Here is a 23,695-nt window from a genome sequence, read left to right as displayed (position 1 = left end):
ATTTTTTACTGGTGTCTCATAGATCTGTGTGATTCTTCTGAGTCTCCTGCTTGTGTATGATGTCTTCTTTGTTTTCATCACTCCCTTCTTCACCAAGGTATGTATATGTTGTTTTTTTTTTACAGGATCTCAGGGCTAGAGCAGTACTGTTTTTTCACATGTTGATTTAAAATAGAGATGTTTTCACTTCCATTCCAAAGTATTTCCTGCTTTGCTTTCAATTCTTTTTTTGCCCCAAAGTTTAAAGTCTTTTGACTTCCAATGGACAAAATGAACTGCTGTACAAAATGTCGTTTTTTTGTGGTTGTGTGATCATTTACAAAGGGAACTGTACACACAGTGACATGAAAACACCTAATATCAATAAATATAAGATGTTTTTGCAGCTCTGGATTCATAAACTAATGAGTAACTTTTCTTTGTCAACAGAATGGTGTTAGTATTATGGTGCAGGTTGCCTTGGGCCCGGATGCATCTGGAGAGAAGGTAAAGTCGCTGCACTGCTTTCGGTTTTGAAGGGGAACTCCACCAAATAGTTTTTTGGGCTTTTGCCAAATACATGACTCAAATATCAGAAATCTCATTTGTTTTTGTCAATATGTTGATATTAAGATTCAAGATGATTGGGGGAAAAAAAGGATTTTTTTTTTTTCATGTTGGTTTTACTATCAAACATTATGACAGGTTTTGTATTTAAGAAACATTACTGCCAAAACACTTCTTTAATCTGCAGGCTCCCACATTTAACACTATTCAAGGACTGTCCTTGTTTATAGCTCAAGATGTTAAAAAAGGAAAATCATTTATTTTGTTCGGAGCAGGGGCGGTTGATTTGCCCCAATTATGTTATAACGACCTTTTAAAGTAGAATGTGCATGTGGTTGTCTGGAATCAAAGCCTCTCACTGTAAATCAATGATAAAGGCCCCAAATTTTTAAATCCTGTTTTGCCTCTGATTTTATTCTGAAAGATCTGAGCAAAGGTGGTGAGTTGTATTTTTACCTCCATTTGGGGGTACTCTTAGTCTCCAGTACTGTATTCTGCTTAAAGAATAAGCTATTCCTTTAAATCCAAAAAGACATTGTCCTACTAGTTTCACAATTTGATTAGTTCTTGTGAAGAAGGCAGAAGGTTTTGTCAGAGTTTATTATTACTTTATGGACCTGATCTTTGTCACTTGAAGCATTCCTCTGACAAGGTCGTCCATGATATAAGTTTGTCAGAGTGCCCATCCCTAATTAAGAAATTGAAACACTGTGCCATGAATACATAAACTGGTGTTTAAGAAGAGCAGTGTGCAGAAGTTTGGGATCTTAGGAGGGCAATGGTTTTATCACCAAAGTCATAAACAACCAGCCATAACCGAAGCTTGGTGGAATTCCCTATTGAGTTTGACCTGGCTTTATTAACATCCTGGCTGATCTGCACTGCTTGTTGTTGATGCCCTGAGGGGAACGATAGACGGATTGACTAACTGTGCGCTGGGGTCTGGTGGGCTCTGTCGTAGACACAAGGTAACATGGTGGAGGTCCCTGCTGAACCCCAGGCTCCCTCTGAGAAAGTAAGGCTTGACTTGTTACCCATTAACTACTTTTTTTTTTTTTAATGCTACATTCTGAGGTAGGTGGGAAGGGGTGGGGGAGGTAGATGATTTGCTCTGAGAAATAACCGGTTTCAACTTCTCCCAGATTAATGTGTGATTAATTATCTCCCTTTTTTGTATTGGGCCTTTCTTTTTCTTTACATACTATTCCATATAGCTACACATGGACCACCTAGTGTCTTGTGACCAAAATTCAATCAACAGGACAGTAGCACTAATGAGTATGCTTTACTGTGATTACTTCTCTAGCAGAGAAGCATCTAAAATATAATTATGTGCTGAATCAGTTGTTTGTACTTGAATTTTTTTTTTAGTATCCATCCGGTCCATGTGTACCTATATTGTGTGTTTAATTTTTCTTTTTTATGTGACTATTAGCCACCCTATTAAATCAGGGCACTTATGGGATATATATATACTATTCTTGGCCTTTTCATAAAAGTGAAGCGAGTGAAAGAAACACAGCCCGATTCTCACATGATCATCAGGTGCTGAGAAGTCATTCGCATTTTAAAGGCAGCATTTCTGCTCAAGCTGCATTAGTCTGCAAGTGCTGTTTTAGCGTTTTTTTTCTTCACTGGAGCTATGTTTTGGCATTCTGGACCTCTATCCCTTATTTGTTTTGTATTCATATCTAAGTCAAAATTGCTTCCACGTAAATATCTTAAGGCCTCCGCTTTCTGCAGTTAGAGGTGCCCGCACGATTCAGTCAGGAATGTTAAGCCCTTTCATGTTATTTCAAAGATTTCTTCTGCATTTTCTTGGAACATTGGCTGTCTACACACGCACGCCTCTGTAAGCACAACAAAAATGTGCCAGTTAGCCATTTACTGTGCCAAAGTTTGCATAGTGCAATTATGTGAATTTGTAAAAAAGAAAATAATAATAATTGCTGCTTTAGATGTCACCTAAAGTTGATATAAGTGTTTTATTCTGAAGGTTTAGTTGTTATTGACCATCTAGCCCTTATCCTTATCAGACAGATTTTCAAAAACCTGCCCATCCCGTCCAGTCCTGTGTTTTCCTACATGCAGTCTGGCCAGGTCACTGCTTTGGTGGTCAACAATGTCACTTGAAGCAAATAAAAAAAATGACAGGGAAAGGAGCCACATTAGAGAGCTGGGTATCATTTCCACTATCACTGGACAACAAGTGCAGCGCTGCCAGGGACAAACAACATCACAGGGATTAAGCAGGACATCAGAATACAGGATCAGTATGAAAACCTCTGCGATCTCAGCGATGTTACCAAAAGAAAATTTTAAAAAAATCACTAATACTGCATATGCTAATATGGCTATTCACAGTTGTAGAAATTAATATGAAATCAAGAGCTTGCTGTCAGATTGAATGTATCACAAAGTTTAGCCACTCTATTTGGCTGCATGCAACAACTGCAACAATCCTGCTGTCACAAGTTCTGCCATTTTGAACTTCTAATTAATTTTTTTATTTGTCATAGCTACCAGTGGTGATGCGTGTCCCACGGTTCTCAGCTTGGGCTCAGAACCTGTGTGGGATGCAGTTCTCCATTCTGGGTTATGGGGATATCATTGTTCCAGGTGAGGTTATGTTCTTACATAATGTCTGGAAACTATTTGACCTCAAATAACAATGGCTGCTGATCACCAGTCAGTTAAACTACCGCATATAAAGACCATATGAGCTCTGTTGTGACTTTGCTGTAAACAGTTAATTGCTTTTGGACATTTTAGATGCAAACCCACTACATTCACTTAGCAAATGGTGTCGATACACTACCTAACATCCATGTCAATTAAAGTATTCATTTACTTGAAGTGAAAACAAAAGAGGAAAGCTAGCATAGTGTTAGTACCCAGTAGCTGAATAATCAGGGCACACACTAGAGAACTGTAGCCTCCACAGTTTGATTCTAGCAGGAACTCTTTTCTGTATATTGTCTCTCTCTCCACTCAGTGCCTGATTGCCTTTATACTCTCAACTGTAACTATAAATACCCACATACAGAGAAGAATTTGGGCTGGATGAAAGGCCATTCTGGGTCCTTTTAAAGCCCCTAAACCACCTATGTTGTTGTTGTTGTTGTTGTTGTTGTTGTTGTGTTTTTTTTTTTTGTTTTTTTTTTAATTAACCAAAGACAAAATGCAGCACAATCTCTGAAATCAGACTCAATGAAGGCAAACATTTGTAATGGGATGTATCGTGACCTCTGTGCATTGTTGTTGGTCAAACAGGTCTCCTGGTGGCCTACTGCAGCAGGTTTGATGTTTGGATTAAGAGCAGCAAGAAGATCTACTTTGTCAGCTGCTGCATAGGTACCTCATGTCTCAATCTTTACAATTTTGTTGTACTGTGACTTGCAAAAGGAGGAAAAATAATGCAAAATTATGCAACAAGTGATAAACAGTTTGTCCAATGAATTGTTTATTTACATTACAGGAGAATTGGTGATGCTTAAATATGTCCAGTCTGCCATTTCTTTTTTTTAAATGTTTTTGAACACTGTATCATTTTGCACATATATTGTAATTATTGTGTTGTTGTCTTTCGTTTCCTGCTGTACTACACTTCAGACTAACTTTTTCACTGGTTGTACAGCTGCGACAAATTTCCTCATTTGGTTGCACCTCCCACCTTGTCACAGGCAAAACATATGACTTGCTGAACTTTTTCTTATCGATAGACACTAAAATTTGCTGATGTTCCCTAAATGCCCACATTGCAGGCTGCTGCTGCTTGGTAGCTACGACCGAAATTACATTGAAAATGGTTATCTTGGGGCGCCGCGATAGCTCACTTGAACTGGTGTCTCATGTACAGGGGCTAAAAGTCCCCGGCGCAGTATGGTAGCGAGTTTGAATCCGGCTCGTGACACTTTTCTTCTCCCCTACCTTCCTGTCCCCCTTCTCCACTGTTTTATCAAATAAAGGCACGAAAGGCCAAAAAATAACTTAAAAAGAAAGAAAGAAAGAAAAGAAAATGGTTATCTTACCTTAATTTAGCTGTCCACTAACAGACCTTCACTGAATTCAAGTTTAAAATGTGTGAGGTACAAGCTTTAACTTGACCTTGTCTCTTTCTTTCTGTTTGTGTTTGTGTGTCTCTGTTATTTTCTGTAGCCTATCTGCTGGGAATGTTACTGACATTTACTGTGATGCTGCTGTCAGGGATGGGACAGCCTGCTCTTCTCTACTTAGTGCCCTTTACCCTGATAACCTCTGCTGTGGTGGCAGGGTGCAGGGGAGAGATGAGGATGTTCTGGGCAGGAACCTCCTATGAGGTGAGGCAAGCAGAGAAAAAATACAAAGTGTTTGACAGCTGCACTTGTATGTCTTCAGTGCTTTCAAACAGATTTCCCTGTTTCTGTGATAGTTGATTGTCACCACCAGTTCATGGAAAGACAGTCAACACAGTGCTATTCTGAAGCCCAAAGGCTCATTGTCCAGATGTATGGTCACTGCTAAACACTAGGACAGCGTTGTAAATATTTACAATGCTAATGTGCCTAACATGCTTCAGTTGCAAGCTTCCTGTGCATAACATAATAAAACCTTCCCTGTTCAGCAAAAAAAGGCCATTTCCTGATCAGCCTTGCTTAATGATTTGTCTCCACCAATTTGTTGCAGTCCTGAGAACAAAACTTATCTGCGTCATTAGCCTGCATCAGTTCTACTTTGCCAAGCAGCTATTTTGTCATGCAACTAAATTGGGAGGGAGAAACTGCGCCCACCAGACACCTGAGGCTCTAGAGAAGAACATGCAGTGCATCATTATTGGGACTTAAGTTATCATCCAAACCCCTTTTGAATGTAACTTTTTTTTTTTAACATCACTTAGTTCTCTGCAGCTGGAAATGCTGAGTAAACAGTGCAGCATGTCTACACTGTCATTGCTCTTATTACAGGCTTACACTGAAGAGAACACCAAGAGTCAGCCACATGAGGGATTATGACCAATTCTACTCCAGTTAAGGGTTGTTTTCTGGCTCAGAATGGGCCTTTGAGGGATAGCTGTGCACGACATTCACCAGGATTTGTCCACTTACAAAAAAATGTAAAGGAGCAATACAACAATAAGTTCACCTGTCAGATGATTTTCAAAGCAGTTTTATAGTTCTTTTCCAAACCATTCCTTTACTTCCCAGCCAGTCACTGATATCAGTTTTTGCTTGTATAGCATGAAATCCTGACTTAACATATTCCTGGTTCACGGTACAGGACTTTTGGGCCGTTTTACAGACGTTTCACGCCTCCTGATAATCGAAGGACAAATCTTGTCTAGGACCTGATCTGAACCGATGGTCGGTACATACTATGTGGTGGTGTGAGGGTTTCACAGATTAAACCTCCAGAACTGTTCACAAACGTATTAGGGTAACTAATAATTAAGATCCACCTCCAGCTCTTACTGAAGAATAGACAACCTGTGTCGACTTTATCTTCCCAACCATTTGTTTGTCCAGACTCGTTAAGCCTTCTGCTTCTTCTTCTTTTTTCTTTTTTTTTTTTTTTTAATTCTAACTGCAAAGTATTATTATTGTTACACTACGTCTCAGAATTGTTTAATTGTGCTTCCCATATGAGCATCTGAAGAACATCCTGTGGTGTGGGATGACCCATTATTTGCCAGTGTTGTCATGAGCTAGTGATGAGAGAGAAAAATACCTTTGAAGTTTCTCCTGAGGTGCATGATGTAACCTGACGTCAAAACACGTCAGGATTTTACAACTTCTGTATTGTAAACCCCAATATCACTGTAACTTGAAATTCCGTAGTTGTTAAGAGTTTCAGGTTTCTGCAGATTTACATGTTGGACTGGCAAGAACAGACTAAAGCATCAACTGCCCTCTTTGGACAACATTGTTTATAGAAATTCACGCCAAAATACTGACATTTCTTATCCAGAGATTCAAGATAAACTCAAAACATTCACATTCTGAGACATTTGCATGGATGCTGGATGTGAGTATGTGTGTGAGAGAGCTCAGGACAGAGATATGATTCTGACCTGCCTTCATTTTCACCAGGTCTTGGACTCATCCAGAGAGCCTTTGCTGCCAGGTGTGCTTCCCTCCAACCCAGAACTCTCCCCCTGCATCTTTCTTGTCCTTAGTGTTGCTCGCTGCAGTGCCTTTTTTTTCCTCTTACCAGCTTCTTTGGTTTTTTTAATGACTGTTACTTCGTCTTTTGACATTTTAACTACTGATTTCCAGGGTCAACGTAGTATTCAAAGAAAAATAGACGTTAACACCTTTATAATACAAAGACACAGTAGTGTTGTGCTTTGATTGACCACTAGATGTCTCTAGTTGACTAAAAATAATCTGAGCTGAAGCAGCCTTGTCTTAAAGCTGTGACCCTGGAACACCATTAATTAGGGTCCGAGGACCCCTACTTGTTTCATTTCTTTATTTCTGCAGCTTTTTATGTTTGCAGTTTATCAGTATTATTTTCTTTCTGTACTCATCCATGTTTTCCAGTAAACAGGAATTAACACTCTTACCCATCCATCCTTCACGCAGATCACGCTCGTGTTGCCCTCTGTACGTTGTTGCTTGCAGTTAATGTGGGAGAGCTGTGGCATGAATTTAGGGATGTCTTTTCTTTGTGATTTGGTACTTGTACATGCAGTATGCATTACAAATTGCAATCCCATCCAAGTTACTGTCTGTCTTCGTGTGGGTGGTGTTTAGTGAACTGAAAGCAATAAACTGATGAACGTTTTCTTTCCTTTCTTTAGAGGGAAGAACTGACCGCTCCGTAGACGCTGAGAGATGCTGATGTACAGTCCTGAGGATGGATCCAACTGCTGGATGCTTTTTTTTTTTTAAATGACATTTTATTACTACATTTGCGACGCAAGGGAATACGTGTTATTGATCCTAAAGTGATGTGGTTTAATTTTGATTGAAGAGTTTGTAGGTGGGTCAGAGATGTTTAAACAGTTTAAAAAAAAAAAAAAAAAAAACGTGTTTAGTGCCTGAAAGATCTGTTAGGTTTACTCTCAGAAAACTGTAACAACTTTGCCTTGGTGATGTTTGCATATAACAAAATGAAGAACGCACTTTATAATATTCAGCTTGACACTTGGTTGATCGGGGGAGGGTCAGGGGGTTTTAAATTACTTGTACCTACATTATAAGTTTTGATAACCGGGGTTTCTGTGTAATCTGTTTGTACGATGTGATTTCTTTCATTGCCTTTCTGAAATGAAGAGCTTCTGTATAATGTTCTTGTACATGGATTTTCTTTTTTTTGTTTCCTCCCCTTCCTCCCATTTACACTTTCTTTTTTGTTAGAGGACAAAATCTTGCTGTACATAAACAGCACTTTATCGGACAAGCAAACACCTGATAGACATGTGGAAGACTCTGTGTTTTGTTAGGGAGCCAGAGGCCTGATAGTGTCAGGCATGAATAATTAAAATAAACACCACAACAAAGGAAGTTGCTGCCGTATAGAGCATTAAACAGAGCTGGCGCGTTTCCATCTCTGACAGAGCTCTCTGTGTTAAAGCAAGTCCACTGGAATTACGGGTGTCTGTAGGCCTTAAAGTTACTGAGCAGGAGCAGACCAGCACAGACACACCTCTGACCGGTCATAAAAACACTTGTCATCCACAGTTTGTAAGTTAAATGCTTCCATTCCGATGTACTGTACCACCATTTAAGTCCCATTTTATTTCACTCTGAAATGTGCATTCTAGTGATTATGGTTGCTTTTTTTTCCCCAAACATGATTCTAAGAAAAGAAACTAAATTGGCAGCTATGAAATATTCTGTAAGGCTTTACTTTCCTTCCAAACCCTTATCTGGGACAATTGTAATTTATGACTGCTGGTATCTGTTGACTTAACAGCCCTAAAACTACAGAAAGCCGTATATAGCACCATTATCTAACAAGGCACCCTTAACATGTCATATAAGGATTAATAAGTAGCCTTTTCTGGACTCGTTAGAAACCATTAATGACAAGTTTTGGTGGCCTGGTGGAAGCATTCTGTGGTTGGTTGTCTTGTAATATTGCAGATTCATACTTTCTAAATGTGAATGAGTCAGAAATGAGAGATGTTTGCAATGACTCACTATGTACAGGTAATAAATAATAAATGGATTCTGGTCATAGTGCAAATCTTTGACCAGAAGGGTCCTCTGGAGGGGTCTTGCAGATGAATTAATCCTAAACCCAGCAGTGGGATAAAAGCATGTTATCATTTAAAAACTATTCAAAGTTACACAATTTATCAGAGCTAGTTAAAAACCCACAAGACTGGAATTATTTATGAGCTGTTCCACTGAAAAAAAAGCTTAAAATCGTGATATGTATTTATTTATTAAAGCCCTTTAATCCACAATTTAAAACTTTGCAAAAAGAAAATAAAAATAATATGCAAGAATTAGATTCTAAAAATAAGAAGGAGGAAGAAACCCCCACAGATAGGAGATGAGTGTGGAAACAAGTAGTCAAACATCTGGAGACACTTTCTTCTTCTTCTTCTAGCGTTTGTAACATCTGTGGGCAAAATATTGTACATGCTCATTCTTTTTTATTTATTTTTTTATTTTTGTAAAGCAAACGAAGTAAGACCAACTGTCTGTGTTCGTGATATATGGTTTAAAACTTTGGTATATTGCGCAGAGGACATTTCACATGGTATTGCAGTTAAAATAAAATAGAAAATAAAAAAAGAGCCGACCGTGAGTGAAAATGCGACAGGAGGAAACAAGGCTCAGAAGGTTTAAAAGGTTTACGTGTTTAAAGACAATATGGATGAAGACTAAGAGAAGGCAACCCCAGCTTCGTTGTCACAAATGACCTCGAACAGATCTGTAATTTTAGGGGGTAAATTATCCATACAGCTAATATGTATAAACCACCGGTACATAGTCAGAAAGTGGATCCAGCGGTTGTTATTTTAAAGGTCATCTCACAGCGTTTGCCCTCAGCCAGGCTACACAAGTGAGGCAGGACGAGCACAGGTGAATTAATCTTTTTAGCTGCTTGTTTGTATTTATTAGGAAGTAAAACAAAGCGCACATGTGGCCGCTGGCTCCGCCTCAGCCATGTGACAGTGAGCTGGCTGAGTCAGCCGGCTCGTCATGCAGCGTCAGTCTGGAGTCGCACAATTATGAAAAAGCAACCTTCCGTTGGAGCTGCAGCCGAAGCGGATCTCTCCAACCTCCACCGGGCTTTCCTTCCAAGGCTAACCGAGAGCACCGCCGATAGATGGATAAAAGCCACGACAGAGCTCTTCCTGCGTCTCAACGGTGAAGAGAATGGTATGTTGTCCTCCGTGGGTGGCCAGCTGCCTCCTCGGGCTTTTATAGTCTTGTTAAATTGGCGCGGAGGATCGTCGTGACTGATCGGGGGCTTTGAGTGGCAGGTCCCCCCGTGCATGCTGCCTCCTGCCTGTCAGGCACCCAGCCGGGGTCCCGCTGCTATTTGCTGTGTTTGCCGACTGTCTGGGTGTTCGGCTAAAACACCGTAACACGAACGCAGCAAGTAGAGTTTACACGGTGACACACTGTCTAGCAACAAAACCCCAAAATCACACACGGGCGTAACGTTAGCAGGCTAAATAGCTAGCTCGCTAGCGCTAAATGCTAGTCCTTAACCTAAGCTAACTAGCTAAAGCAGCTGCGGTAGCTGGCTGCTGTTAGCGGCGCTTTCTGTGCCGTAAGATAACAGAGACGGAGCTTTTGTTCACCAAATAATCAGCAAGACACGGATCTGATAATATCGTGGCGTCAGGAGGAGCTGGCACTTGATTGAGACACAATTCTTCCAGCTGTCTCGGATGTCGGACAAGACACGCTGTCATTGCCAGTAACAAGTCAATGCCACCTTGAGCGGCTGCCAAGGCTGTTCAGACTGAACGCTTTTTATTCGGGAAAAAGTAAAGTGGTGTTCAAACGGTGCGTTTATTAGCTCAGACTTCCGATAAACCCGCTGCACGCCCTCTGGTGACTGTGTGCTATCTGGTGAGAGGTGAATGTTTCAGGCCTGCTGCAGACGTTGTTGTCCCAACATCACTGTTTGTAAGTTGTAATTTCTCCTCTTCGTGACAAGCGCTGCCTCCTCGTTTTTTTTTCTTCCCCCCTCCAAAGAATTTCCTGTCTCGTCCTTGTCGTTCCGCAGAATGAGCAGACATGGAAGAAGGCTCATAGCCACAGCTGTGACTCACATCTGACCACAGTGTTGTTGGTACACAGCTGCATAAAGTGACCCTATCGACATTGATGATACTGTGATGTTCGTCGTGATGGTAGTTTAGGCTGGAGGTCATCTAAAACTGTGTATTATGACTTGATGCACTGTTTTCTGCTTTTCTCATGCTGTTACCATAGATCAGTAAAAAGGGAGAGCTACATATGGCACAATCTTCTATTGTCATGTGCCCTACCTCTTTTCTTTTTTTGTTGAAGATTATATTGGCACTTTAAAGAACTTTTGTCCTCCCATCAAAAGACAGACACACAATGTTTTAAAGTACAAACAAGAATTAGTCATTTATACTAATATAGCTACAGAATTTGTCGTTGGAGTCAAATCAGATTTTTAGCAGATGGTGTTGTTTAACTGTTCTGTGGCTTGTAAGATGAGAAACATGTCACATGATGCCTAATCTGCCGTCCCACATTATTACATCGATATATTGATATTTGTCCTTTTCCTCCAAGATATCTACCCTTTATTCATTGAGGCAGCCGGAGCCGTTTTTTTTTTTTTTGTCTTTTCTTTCTCACAGAGCCGGTCTGAGCTGGTCACATGCCCCAGCTTACCTCTGGATGCTGCTGCTCTGAGCGGTCTGTCAGGAACGGGGTGATTCGAACTAATGCTGCTTCATCAGAGCAGTCGGCGTGATTTGATGTCTATCACCGGCAACATAGATAGAATTTTGTTATTGCAAGTCACAGACTCTTACGTAATGGTGGGTGGTTTAACTGGTCATCAGCTTGGGCTTTAGTTCCCTGTGAGCTGGTAGAAAATGGTCTTGCATCATTCTGTGCTCCAGAATAGAGTGTAGCACTGTGGGCACGCGTGTGTGTGTGACTGTAGTGACTGTGGCATGTGTCTCTGAGCTTTGGTATCTCATGTTCCAGTCCATTTGCACCACTCGTACAGAAGCTCTTTTGAAGATGCCTGATAAAGTTTTTTCAGTGGTGCTGGACTGGGGCTTTCAAAAAATTGGTCACAGTCACAGTTTGTTGATTTTATGAATGGACCGCTCCTCTGTAGTATCCAGCTTACTGTTTCCTCTCCGTCTGCAGTGCGTAGCTGCCGGTCAGGCGCAGAGCTGACTTGCATGTTTTGTGAACTGCCCAAAAAGAGCTGCATTGGATTCAACTTGGTGCATATCTTATGTTGCTGTTAGGCTGACGCAAACTAGAGGTATGCATGTTTCTACTTTTTATTTTATTCAATAGCAAAGATATGAAGCAATAACTTGGCGCTGTCCGTGCTGCTGCCTCCTAACTTCAGACTGCTGGAACCTGGATTTCTTACATTCACACATAACCATGAGCAGCAGATGTTGGGAAGAGAAGTCATCACATGCTTTACAACACTTGATTATACAGCTGCCTGAAGGTAGGACTGAGGGTGGCATGCTAGCTTTGTATCAGCTCATGCTGTGCTGTCTTTTAGAGCTTTGCCCAGGGGGCACGAGTGTGAGAGCTGAAGAGCCATCACACTTTGGTCTCATGACTGTATGGGCTTCAGCATGAAGCCTTCCAGGAATCTTATCAGAAGGCTACAGTGAACACGTTCCCTCCATTTAACATTCTTTTATAAGTCTAGATCTTATAATACACATTTATTAGCCCTGGCTTACTTAAAATCTCTCAAAGTTTGTAATATATTCTCTGTTATTGAAGTTAATTTATGCAGGCCTACTTTTATGCCACTTTGACCCAATCAGAAAGATTACAATCTCCTCAACACACTTCATTGCACCAGGGATTGAACACAGACGTTTTACGTGGTGGTCTCCTGAGTGCTGTAAACCCGAGACTTGGATTTGAGCCACAGTTCATCAAAATAACGTCGGCTTGTGTTACGGCCAATACACGTTTTTCACGTCTGCAAGAGTCGTCTTGACATAAATTTCCTTATTTCACCAAGTCCGCAAGGGTCAGTGTAGACACCTTTCCGGATGTCCTTGTGCAGCTTAAACTTTGCGACTACCTGGACTGTATGCACTTCAAGTGTGCCAGCTGCACATGTGCCAAATGCTACTTGAAACCAATCCTTGTTTTGAGGAGACTATACAAGGAAGTTTGTCATATCCTTTGCAATCATTGCCAGAGTTGTGATTGAAATATTTGCAAATATTTCCAACCTTTACACAGCTGCTGTATTCGCTCCAGAAACACAAAGCCACAGTTTTCCAGTATCGTTGTCAGGTCTGAAAAATTAAAATACCCAAGTCGTTTTGTACAAGAACTTTGCAGCTCAGTCTTTTTATTTTGTCCACCGTTCATTAAAATGACTTGAAGGGACATGACCTCAGCCAACAGCTTTAAAAGCAAAATGTTCAACTCTGCCAGAGCTGCTGCCTTGTTGTTCACGTGTTATTGTTCAGGGACTTGTTAGATATGATTTAGGAAAGCTTCAGACTTAAGACCTTGATTTTGGATTGATTTCAAATAACTCGAGATTTGACTTGGTCCAAACCAAAAAGACTTAAAAACAGCTTGGATCCTGGCATGTCTCTTGTCCTTATTTGTTGTTTTTTTGTCATTTATTGGAGAGCTACAACTGGCTGTAAATCACTGACATCTGACAAACTGACATCTTAAAATGTCTTGTTCTGTCCAGCCAGTCTAAAGATATTTAATTTACTCTGATGTAAGAAGAAAAAAAAACCTTTATTGTTAAGAAGAACGGGTAGGATTAAATTAATCAACATTGTTTTCCTATGATGTGTCTCAGCTCAAAGGGAACAGCGATAAGGAATCAACGTTGTGGCATGGAAACACTCATGACAGGAGCCTTAGCTCACTGTACCGTGGAGAATGCCCCAGTTCTGAGTCCATGCTTGCGGCCATAGCACCAGTGGTGCAGTTGCAATTCTTGTAAAATATATTGTGTTTATGATTGACGTTTTTTTTTTAATGCTGATTAAAAACAACAATAACGTTTCTGTTTCTTTGGCTTCCAACCCAAACCTTTATTTCTATCTTCTACCACCAGGAATGGGAAACTGCTGGAAGCCATATCACATTCGGTGCGCTTTCATAACAGTTTCTGAAAGTAAATGGAGACAAAAATAAAGCAGAAATTAATTTGGATGCTTCTGCCGGTTCTCTGAGAACCACTCTTCTGTTTGGCTACTGCTCATACTAAAGTGCTGACCCCATTGCTTCCACTCTTTCTAATGGGTAATTGAATTGCCAGGCCAGATGTTATCTCAGCCCGTGTTACGTCAGGCAGAGCCAGAGGAATGATGGGTTGACCACGACCAGCCAGCCTTGTTGCACTGTTGGGAAAAAGAAGGAGGGGGTGGAGGAAGAGCTCAGTTGGCAAGCTTTCTGACTTAAGAGTTCATGTTCTTGTGTGTTGTTAGGGGATGACAGTCAGAAAATAAAAGCGACGGTACGTGACCAAAATTTGTGTCTCTCCATATGAGCACATTTGTTTCCACACATGGTTGGCCATTAACAAAACTCTCAGCATGTCACACTGAGATGGACAGAAAGGTGCCGGGTTCTGTTTTTGTACAGGAACAGGGTAATCATAAAACCTGGAGCTCAGAGAAAGAAGCCAGAGAGGAAGAGGGAGGGAGCAGGGAAGTGGAGAGTGAGAGCGTATGTTGGCAGGGGCTCTAAAGCTCAAGTCTTTTGTTGCCTGACATTCTCAGGTACCATGGTTACAGGTTAGCAGAGCACAGTCCTGCTCTATTTGCCTCATTAACACTTTGTTAGGTTGCGTTGCATCAAAGAGACAGGGGCGTTTTTGTTGAAAGCATTCCTCCACCGGCACCGAGACCTCCCATAAGTCATCGGGTGTGTCTCACTTCGGCCACTCGTTCAGCAGGTAGTGAAACTCTACACACTGAATTAGATTACAGACACTGATTAGGTGGCTGATTCAGTCACCATGGGGGCAGTGAAGAGTGAATGACTCGCGGTACAGATAAAAGGCATCACTGCCTTTTAACTTCACGGCATGTCATCCACAACATCGGACAGGCTGCAAACTAAAGTTAATAAAAGTGTCATGTCTTTGAATAGGGCTGCATTTATCCAAAGAAAATGTTTGTCGAATGAAATCGTGCCTATCTTCAAACAAGTGGTCGTGGCAGGGAAAAAAAGTCTGTCTATTGTCTGTAGATAAACTAAGTATACTGGATGCACCTTATTAACCCAAATGAATTAGACATAAACTAGTATTTGCAACATAATAAACCACTTTAACCCGGTTATTTTGTAAGTAATAAAAAAAACTGGGATCACACCAGTGTGCACCTGCCTGTGTTCATATGACTTCTGACAGAAGCACTGCATCAGCTCATGATCTCAACTATTGAGGAAGTTATACCTCAGAAAAATTTGCCTTTTGTTTTTAGATGTATGCCATGTGGGTTGTCGATCTATTATATGTAAAGTAAACATAAACTAAATAAGTTAGACCTAGAAGTCTCCATTAGGTTGGGCAAAATGCAGGGGTGTTCACAGGTTGTCTGTTCAGCAAAAAATAATGGATTAATTATGGAATTCTACTGATTTAGAGCTTTTCTCCCTGTAAAAATAACCCTGTTGTCATCTAGCCAACGAGAGTTTGGTCAGGTGAGAGCTTCTTAACCAACCAGTCGACCTGAACAGACAACAGTCCTGTTTTTTACCAGATGGAGCTGTAACAGTGATGCTGTTGTACTTTTAAACTGACAGTTCAGAGGCATTACAGTTGGGAAAATGCTGCTAATTGGCTCACCGATATCTAACCTCTGATTGGCTGCATTGTGTTTTCCCTCTACCAGGGTGACAAAGCGTACATTACATACAGATCCTCATGTTTTATTGTTGAATGTGTTCATGTACCAGGATATACTCGTGTCATGTACAAGATGAGAGTTGTCAGGTGCTGATGAAACCGAGAAAACTAATACAAAATCAAATACAGACTTCTTTTTTTTTTTTTTTTCTTTTTGGCCTTTTTGCCTTAATTTAATCGTACAGTGAAGAGAGAGAGACAGGAAAGTGGGGGAGAAGAATGGGGGAAGGACTTTCAGCAAAGGGTCACGAGCGGGACTCGAACTCACGACCGCTGCGTCAGGGACTTTAGCCCCTGTGCATGGGACGCCAGCTCAAATACACTGACTTTAAGAAATAGTTTTAAAAATGCAATTATTCTGTTTCTTGCAGAAATTTGGTGTGATGTTGTGATTAATGGCATTCTTGTGTGTTTGAGCATGTGTGCTTGTAATATGCAGCCAGAGCCAGTTAGCTTAGCTTCAAAAAAGAGTAGAAGGAGGGAGAAACAGCTGGCTTAGCTCTGTAAAAAGGTTTTTTAAAGCTTTAAATGTGCTTTTATGGACATATTTTCTCCAATGTTGAACTGTGTTGGTTCTACTTTCAGAGCTGTGCATAGGATTTGTGGAATAATATCAACTATTCAGCTGCACCCACTTTTTTTATTTCACTCCTAAATAAGTGGTTTTGGTAATTGAGGGCTGGTCTGTACTGTGTGGTTAACTCAGGGTTCAGGGCAAGGTTCATCCAAAACATATATCCATATATAAAGCGGTGATAATTCCCACTGCTGAGATAATAATGTACACCTACAGAAACCATCGTACTTATCAGATTATCTGCTAGATCACAGTAAATTGTTGGTGGTGGAGATTCTCACTTTCAGTCCGAGAAGCATTTCATCATAAATGAGGTTTAGAATTACACTATTAAAGCTCCTTCTGGGAGACTTTCATCTGAGATGTAGTGAGCTCCTAATTCACCAGTGTTCTCCAGCACTGTGTGAATAGTTAAAGAGAAAAAAAATAAAAAATCATATGTGGACACAGCAAATGCAGAGTTTTTCCATGTGGGAGACCTTCCGTGTGTGCAAATACAACTCTGTAACTGCCCTAGTTTCCTGTCTGCCTCTCCGCTATTGACTGTCCAATAAAGGCACCAGAAAAATCATTAAACCTGTATGTTAACCTATGCTTGGGGCTCTGTATGTAAAGCGCTCTACTGTGTGTGCCATTCTACTACATTAGTTTGATGTCTTTGTTTTTCTTGATCGTGGCATTTTTTTTCCCACACCGTATCCCTGATGGAAATGAAGCAGGCATCTCAAAGTGCGGAGAGCCTTGAGTTTCTGTGTGTTTTCGCCGCATAGATCACAGTTGGTGGTGTGTCGTCAGTAGACATCTAGGTATATATCATTGAGGCCTCTGCCCATCCGCTAATCCTCTCCCACACCCCCGCCTCCCTCGCCTCTTTCTCCCCAGCCTAAGTATAATATCTAGTTTGTCTCAGACACATTCATCTGCCCCCTGAGTGGCTTCTTACAGATTAACAGTGGATGGAGTTTGGAGGCTGCAACCTCTCACTGATCACTCAGCTTTTAACTCGAGGCCGGATCTGTGTGGTAACCGTATCGCTGTAGACTTTGAGACCTACATGGAAGTTGCGTGCTTCTTCGGCAACCAAGAGTACAGTGAATTGTTGCTTATGAACCAGTGCTTGGGGGAGACTGCGGTGGCTGTGGTTTGTCCAGGAGATGCATGAAGGAGCCTTGGCATGTTCCTGTACAAAGCCCTTAAACACAGAGATGAAGAGGAGGACATCCAGGTACACATTCGGTGGCTCGCTGGCACCGATCAAGCGGTGGGATGACCTGTTTACTGAGATGTAGAAGCGCTAGTTGTTGTAGAAAGAACCGAACCCTGGTAACGACGACTTGAAACTTTTTTTTTTGCTAAATCACCTGTTTTCATGTTGTTTATATCCTGTTGACACTGGGGGTCACGTGCAGGTAGCTCCAGTAAAAAAAATGCTGCCGTAAAAAAACTATTGTTAGGGTTTCAGGAATTGCTGAAATACTTTGGTGTAGAGCAGGTGATGGTGTTTGCAGGTTTCCCTCTTTGTGCTGGGAAGGATTAATGGTGCTAATCACCCCCGGGTTCCTTGGAGCTTTACTGGACGAACAATAAGGCATTACTTGAGAATTCCTGTAACATAAACCCTTGTTATGAAAAACTGCTCTGACAGAATGAGAGTATTTCATTGCACAGATAGATACCTGTAGTCCTTCTGAACTCTAGTAATCAGGATTATGTGTTTAATTTAGGATTTTTATTTGGTAAGCCCTGTAGTCCTTCTGATTTTACAAGGATTAAAAGGTCCAGGATCCATTTTGCACTTTCAGAACGTTTTCAGTTCATTATTTACAAAAAAAAACAAACATTGTTTTAACTTAAGTTAAAAAAAAAAATCCACCTCTGTATTTACTCGTGTTTTTTGAAGCAACAAATGTTTGTGCAAACACTGTACAGGACAAACTTGGTTTTCAACATCCTTAGGGGACAATTTTCTTGACTTGTATCTTGAATTCATTAAATGCAACCGTAATGAACCCATAAACAGAAACCGTAGGAGCATCAGCTGCTGTCCACTGCTCACAACTGTTTCTCTTTCTTCACAGTCCCAGAAACCCTGGATAGAAAGCACTTTCACCAAGAGGGAATGTGTGTACATACTTCCAGTGTCAAAGGACCCCCACAGGTATGTGCTTAGAAGTACTGTAGTGTGTCTTCTGGTGATAGCCATGGAAACGCTCTAATTGCATGGTGTGTGTTAAAGCAGGTCCAAACCCTAACCACTACTCTCCAAAGGGTAAATGAGTCTGTTTTAATGTTTATGTCTGTCACTGTAATTACACATTTAAGTTAGAGGGAAGGCCAGAGATTAACCTGTGTCATATCTTCTCCCAGTCTCAAGAATAGGATTTATGTCATTTATTTTCTTGTGTACGGATATTTAAAAGTTAAAAACAGGAATTTTTGTTGTTTGTACCTCAAGCGTGTTGGTGTTCCTTTGTCAGATAGATCAGGATTTTTCTGCAGACTTGCTGGAATCTTGCAAAGCGGTGTTAAAATTGTGTGTAGGCTTCTTCTTGGCTTGTCACGAAGAGCGCTCATGCGAGTGCATGCGAAGCACTTACAAAGTAGCTCAATTAAAGGTACAGTAGCGGATATGAAGATTCATCCAGCTCCAGAGAAACAGACAACGAAAAGGCAACATTTTATTTGAGAAATTCTTGGTAATTTAATATTAAGCAGAAGTGTCGCTACATGTATTTATTGTTTAACCGTCCCCTTTGTGAGTAAGCCATTATTGTTTTGAGTCACATTTTCAGGAGTTTGGCTGCCCTCCTTTCCTCTCATAAACTCACAATGAAACTGAGTGACTCTTTTTCCTGTGTTTTCTTTTGCATCAATTATTTGCTACCGGCTTTTCTTCGTTAACTACTGTTGCTCTGAGATGACGGGTCAGAGGTGTCAGTGAACATAGGCTCCTTTAACATCAGGTCAAAGGCCTGCTTGTGACTACAATCAAAGTGAAAGTCCCTTTGGCAGTTTTCATAACTCTCTTGGTTAAAGGCCAATCTAACCGGGCTCAGTTCCCAGCTGACAGATAACCTTCCTTAATGTCCTCAAACAGCTTTGTTTCCAGAGAAACTCCTTCTCACCAAGAGAGATCAGCCCATTAGCTCTGTACTATAATTATGTTTTTAGCGTTGCAAATGCCCTTAATGTTTACGTGGTCTAGATTTATTTATATTCGAACGATTGATTGATATTGTTGGTGTGAAATTCCTTCCAGATGCCTTCCAGGATGCCAGGTTTGCCAACAGCTAGTCCGGTAAGTGTTTGTTTGGTCATTCTCTATTATCTAACAGGATTAGCCTGGGAGGATACATGCTAAGCTGGGTACTTTACACCAGAAAAAAAACCCAGGGGCAAATTCTTTTTCAGTGTAATTCCGCTGAACAACAGCCCTCCTCAGGAAACTATTAGATTTCAGGCTGTGTGTGTCAGGTTACACATTCTCCCTTAAGGCAAATAAAGGAGGTGAGAAAGCAAAAATACTTTGGTTGGTTATGACTTATAATAATAATAATAATAATAATAATAATATTTTGTTGATGCGGCACGAGTCTTTTGTCACTGGTATTAGGATACAAGTTTTCTGTTTCTGACTTTTATTTAATAATCAGATTCAGGCTTTGGATGTTACAGATGTCTTCTAAATCTTTTTTGTCATTTTTGAAACAATGGGTCGTCTTGTGATTTCATCTCAGGCACACGAAAGTAGACGTCCTACTTCCAGTGGCTGCCTATCGATATTGTGAGCAGAAAATACTGCCGTGAACAGATTGTAACAAATGTGGTTGTTGAGCTAATCAAGCTAGCATTAGCTCCATGCTTAGGCTTCCATTGACTTTAAAATGTTAATGCAAAATTATCTCAAAGAAGCATGGGATGGTTATGGAGATGACATTTTGCTGAGGACTGAGGCTAAAGCTGCTTGTTCCAGGCAACTGTTCAGTAGTTTCCAAGAAATATGTTACTCATGTCGTAGTTAAAATAGGAATCAACCCTGACTATCTGAACATCACCAATAATTCAGTAATTTCCCAGACTGGGATAAATAATGTATTTTTCTATTCTCTTCTATTCTGTTCAATGTTCATGTTTTTTTCTGATGTATTGCGTAATGTTTTCATGGACTGAAGAGCCCAGTGTTTCCTCAAGGTTACAACTATTCTGCTTTTGAAACCTGTTTGTTTTAAATAGATTTTTTTTTTTTTTTAACGTTGCCACTTTTCTATGATTTGCTTTGTTCTGCAACTCTGCGCCATTACACAAGTGTATTATTGTACTAACAATTGTCAATGATTCTGTTCATCTTGAAGATGCTGCTGTGGGCGGCTGGTGCGGCAGCATGTTGGCTTCACAGCCAGCTTGGCCACGAAGTACTCGGATGTGAAGTTGGGTGAAAATCCCAACCTGTCCATGCCCGAGCTGGAGGAGTGGTCAGTGGAAAAACACACAGAGGCGAGCCCCACTGACGCCTATGGTGTCATCAACTTCCAGGGAGGGTCTCACTCATACAGGGCCAAGGTAGGAGGGCAAATTCTTCTCTGCTAAAGGGCATGTGCTTTTGTGGAAGATAATCGAGAAAATGTTCATTGCCATTTTGCTCAATCTAGAGTTGCCTGGTCCAGCTTACTATGTCATAAATAACCAATCGCTTCAATTGGAGCTGATGAAAGAGAAAAGGAAAATAAATGTTATCCCTGCTGTTTGATAGCAGTGCACATTATTAAAAGCTTGCTTATTTACAGATTTTTGGTTGATAAATGTTGAATTAATGATTTTTTAAAACAACAACAAAAAACATTTGTTGATTTCAACATCAATAAGTGTGACTTCTACTGCTTTCTTCATCTTCATGTGTTCGTCTGAACATTCTTTTTCTTCTGCAAACGTGGACAGTATGTGCGTTTGTCCCACGACTCGCGGCCAGAGAGCATCCTGCGGCTGATGCTGAAGGAGTGGCATATGGAGCTTCCCAAGATCCTCATCTCTGTCCATGGAGGAGTTCAGAACTTTGAGCTGCACCCTCGCATCAAGCAGGTGGTGGGCAAGGGCCTGATCAAAGCTGCAGTCACCACTGGGGCCTGGATTCTCACCGGAGGGGTCAACACAGGCACGTAGTCAGAGAAAGATTATTTGATTTTTCACTTCCTGTGGAAAGAACAGAGTTCCCCTCCTGATTGTGTAGTTTCTAGAAGGCTATTAAGTTTAGATTTCGTTGAATTCCAGACAGGGAAAGTCCGGCTGTTACAGGTTAGGGAACATGTGGGGATTTCATAGTTTTTGTTGACAGGACTTTACCACAGTGTATTATTTACTAACTTTTAAATGCATGAAATGTATGTCTTCATCCCTTTGTCCACAACAAGCCTAACATTCATTTAAAGTAGACTGGTAGTTGTCAAACTCTACATGGTATTGCTTGTAGTTCTCTTACAAAACTTGCAGGTTCGTGTTTAACATGCTGCAGGAACTGTAGCTGTTGTGAAAAACCAGTTCTGTGCATGTCAAAATATGCCTACAGGAAAGAAAATGAGAAGTCGTCATGTCAGTGTCTACCATCATGCTTTATTAGTGGATGTGTGTTTGTAAAGTGGGGCTATTTAAAATAGCAATCAGCACACCATGCATAGGTTGTTTTGTTTTTCAGATGCAATTTTCCCACAGCAAAAACAACAACGTGCATTTCTTTCATGTTACTTTGTTGCCTGTAGTTCAAACACATCGACTTGGCGGCTGTTGCTGTGGGTTTCCTTACCTGTAGGTGGCAGAGCTTGGCTCAGTGCTCAGACTGGTTTCAGCACTTTGCATCTGTGACATTTGGCTTCTTTGTTACGAGCAAATGTCATTAAATGTAATTAAACTGATGAACACAAAATGTCCTCTGACATCAGCGTCCAAATGAAAAATACTTTTATTGATGTTGACATTGCTGATTAAAGGTGCAGCCGGATAGCTATGTCCCCTCACAAATATTAATTAGAGAGTTTACTAAAAGAACACTCACAGCTACATTATATGCAAACTAACCAAAACACACAGCCACCGTGAGGGTGATGCGCTGATGTTGCAGAAGTTCTAATACTGGCCTCTAAGCATGTCATTTGGCTGTGAGTCGTGACTGAGGTGTGTCTGCAGCCACAGAGCGGCGTTAAGATGGTGTGGTCTGATCATAGTGTTTAAATCATTACTCACAGGGTCAATTACCCAGACCAGTGATTACTTTTAATGCCTCTCTGGCACCCTGGCCAGTTTGGATGGTCTCTTGGCTCACAAATTACTGCTGAATCCATGAAATCCATTAGCTGAGGATTGTGGTTCACAAACATCTCCGGGACTAATGCACTTGTTGTGGACTTGCCCCATTGGTGGCTATTTGGTCATAAACCCTCCGGTGTTTTGGTCTTTTCTTTTCACAAGCCTGGTTTAAGGTGTCTACAGTATATTCTGCAGGACGCTTTCAGTGTTCATAGGTTTATAGTAAAAAAAAATTGTTTAATTGCATCTCTAAATTTGAAGTGAGGTAAAGCAAATGTCAATTAGTCAAAACAACCTGTTTAGGAACTAATAAAAGTCTGATTTATCCATGCATCTTTCCCAAAGGTGTGGCAAAGCATGTGGGTGACGCTCTCAAAGAACACTGTTCGGGATCATCAAAGAAAATTTGCACTATCGGGATCGCACCCTGGGGAGTCATTGAAAACAGGAACGATCTCATTGGCAGAGATGTAAGATACAGCACTCTAAATCTAATTGTGACACATCTGAAAATTAATTCATTGCAAAAGTCTTAATATCTGTTCTCTGGCTCCTCATTTGCACATTACAGATTATAGCTCCATATCAGACGCTGCTGAATCCTCTGAGCAAACTCAATGTTCTCAACAATCTGCATTCTCATTTCCTCCTGGTGGATGATGGGACAGTGGGCAAGTACGGTGCTGAGGTCAAACTGCGGCGGGACCTGGAGAAGCACATCAACCTCCAAAGAATACATGCGCGTAAGAAAACCAGCAACACAACAGTTTCCATTGCAGTGACGTCGTGCTTTTTGTGTTTCAGATGACTAAAACATCAAGGTGCCTCTTAGAGATCCACTCATCTCGTCCAAGGCACAATAACACACTTGCCCCATTAGCATTACTGAATGCCATAAATATGAAAAAATACATCAGCCACAACTGCTTAGCTAGAAACCTACAAAAATAAGATTTTTACTGAGGATTTGGATCATTCAGTAAGGCAGGTGTGATAGTTTTTTTGTGGATTATCCATTCTAATGCCAGTTCTTGCTTTCCTGCCTGCAAATGTTCCACCAAAACGATTCCATTTATCCCTATTTTGAGGGAACACGGAAGCTGCATTCCTCACTTAGCTCCGCCCAAGAGGATTGTGATTGGTTTAAAGTGCAGCCCAGCTGTTATGTACAAATAAAAGGTTTTGCTAAATCAGACTATAAGTACATAATCTAAATGTTGTGGTAAACAAACTTGCACAAAAACT

General features: G+C 40.9%; 2 protein-coding genes across 6 annotated transcripts in view; both read left to right on the top strand.

Moving 5' to 3' along the window:
* The window catches only part of sppl2a (signal peptide peptidase like 2A), a 15,083-nt gene extending 7,261 nt beyond the window's left edge, over positions 1 to 7,822 (top strand). The window contains exons 10-17 of one of the 3 annotated variants that reach the window (XM_008306016.1): positions 23 to 97; positions 430 to 486; positions 1,508 to 1,561; positions 3,066 to 3,165; positions 3,820 to 3,900; positions 4,705 to 4,865; positions 6,612 to 6,645; positions 7,325 to 7,822. In XM_008306016.1, coding sequence (XP_008304238.1) covers positions 23 to 97; positions 430 to 486; positions 1,508 to 1,561; positions 3,066 to 3,165; positions 3,820 to 3,900; positions 4,705 to 4,865; positions 6,612 to 6,645; positions 7,325 to 7,365 — 603 coding nt within the window. In that variant the 3' untranslated portion in view covers positions 7,366 to 7,822. The remainder of the gene's footprint in view (positions 1 to 22; positions 98 to 429; positions 487 to 1,507; positions 1,562 to 3,065; positions 3,166 to 3,819; positions 3,901 to 4,704; positions 4,866 to 6,611; positions 6,646 to 7,324) is intronic. The other 2 variants (XM_008306018.1, XM_008306017.1) reach the window with 2 other exon arrangements.
* Positions 7,823 to 9,705: 1,883 nt separating this feature from the next.
* The window catches only part of trpm7 (transient receptor potential cation channel, subfamily M, member 7), a 41,337-nt gene continuing 27,347 nt past the window's right edge, over positions 9,706 to 23,695 (top strand). For all 3 annotated transcript variants that reach the window (XM_008306014.1, XM_008306015.1, XM_008306013.1), the window contains exons 1-7: positions 9,706 to 9,863; positions 18,235 to 18,314; positions 19,416 to 19,454; positions 20,509 to 20,716; positions 21,092 to 21,305; positions 22,796 to 22,920; positions 23,022 to 23,193. In XM_008306014.1, coding sequence (XP_008304236.1) covers positions 9,861 to 9,863; positions 18,235 to 18,314; positions 19,416 to 19,454; positions 20,509 to 20,716; positions 21,092 to 21,305; positions 22,796 to 22,920; positions 23,022 to 23,193 — 841 coding nt within the window. In that variant the 5' untranslated portion in view covers positions 9,706 to 9,860. The remainder of the gene's footprint in view (positions 9,864 to 18,234; positions 18,315 to 19,415; positions 19,455 to 20,508; positions 20,717 to 21,091; positions 21,306 to 22,795; positions 22,921 to 23,021; positions 23,194 to 23,695) is intronic.

Source organism: Stegastes partitus, unplaced genomic scaffold (genome assembly GCF_000690725.1).
Source record: "Stegastes partitus isolate 25-593 unplaced genomic scaffold, Stegastes_partitus-1.0.2 Scaffold2793, whole genome shotgun sequence".
NCBI classification, from domain to species: domain Eukaryota; kingdom Metazoa; phylum Chordata; class Actinopteri; family Pomacentridae; genus Stegastes; species Stegastes partitus.
Note: the sequence above shows the minus strand (reverse complement) of the source record. Positions and strands in the feature narration are given on the sequence as shown.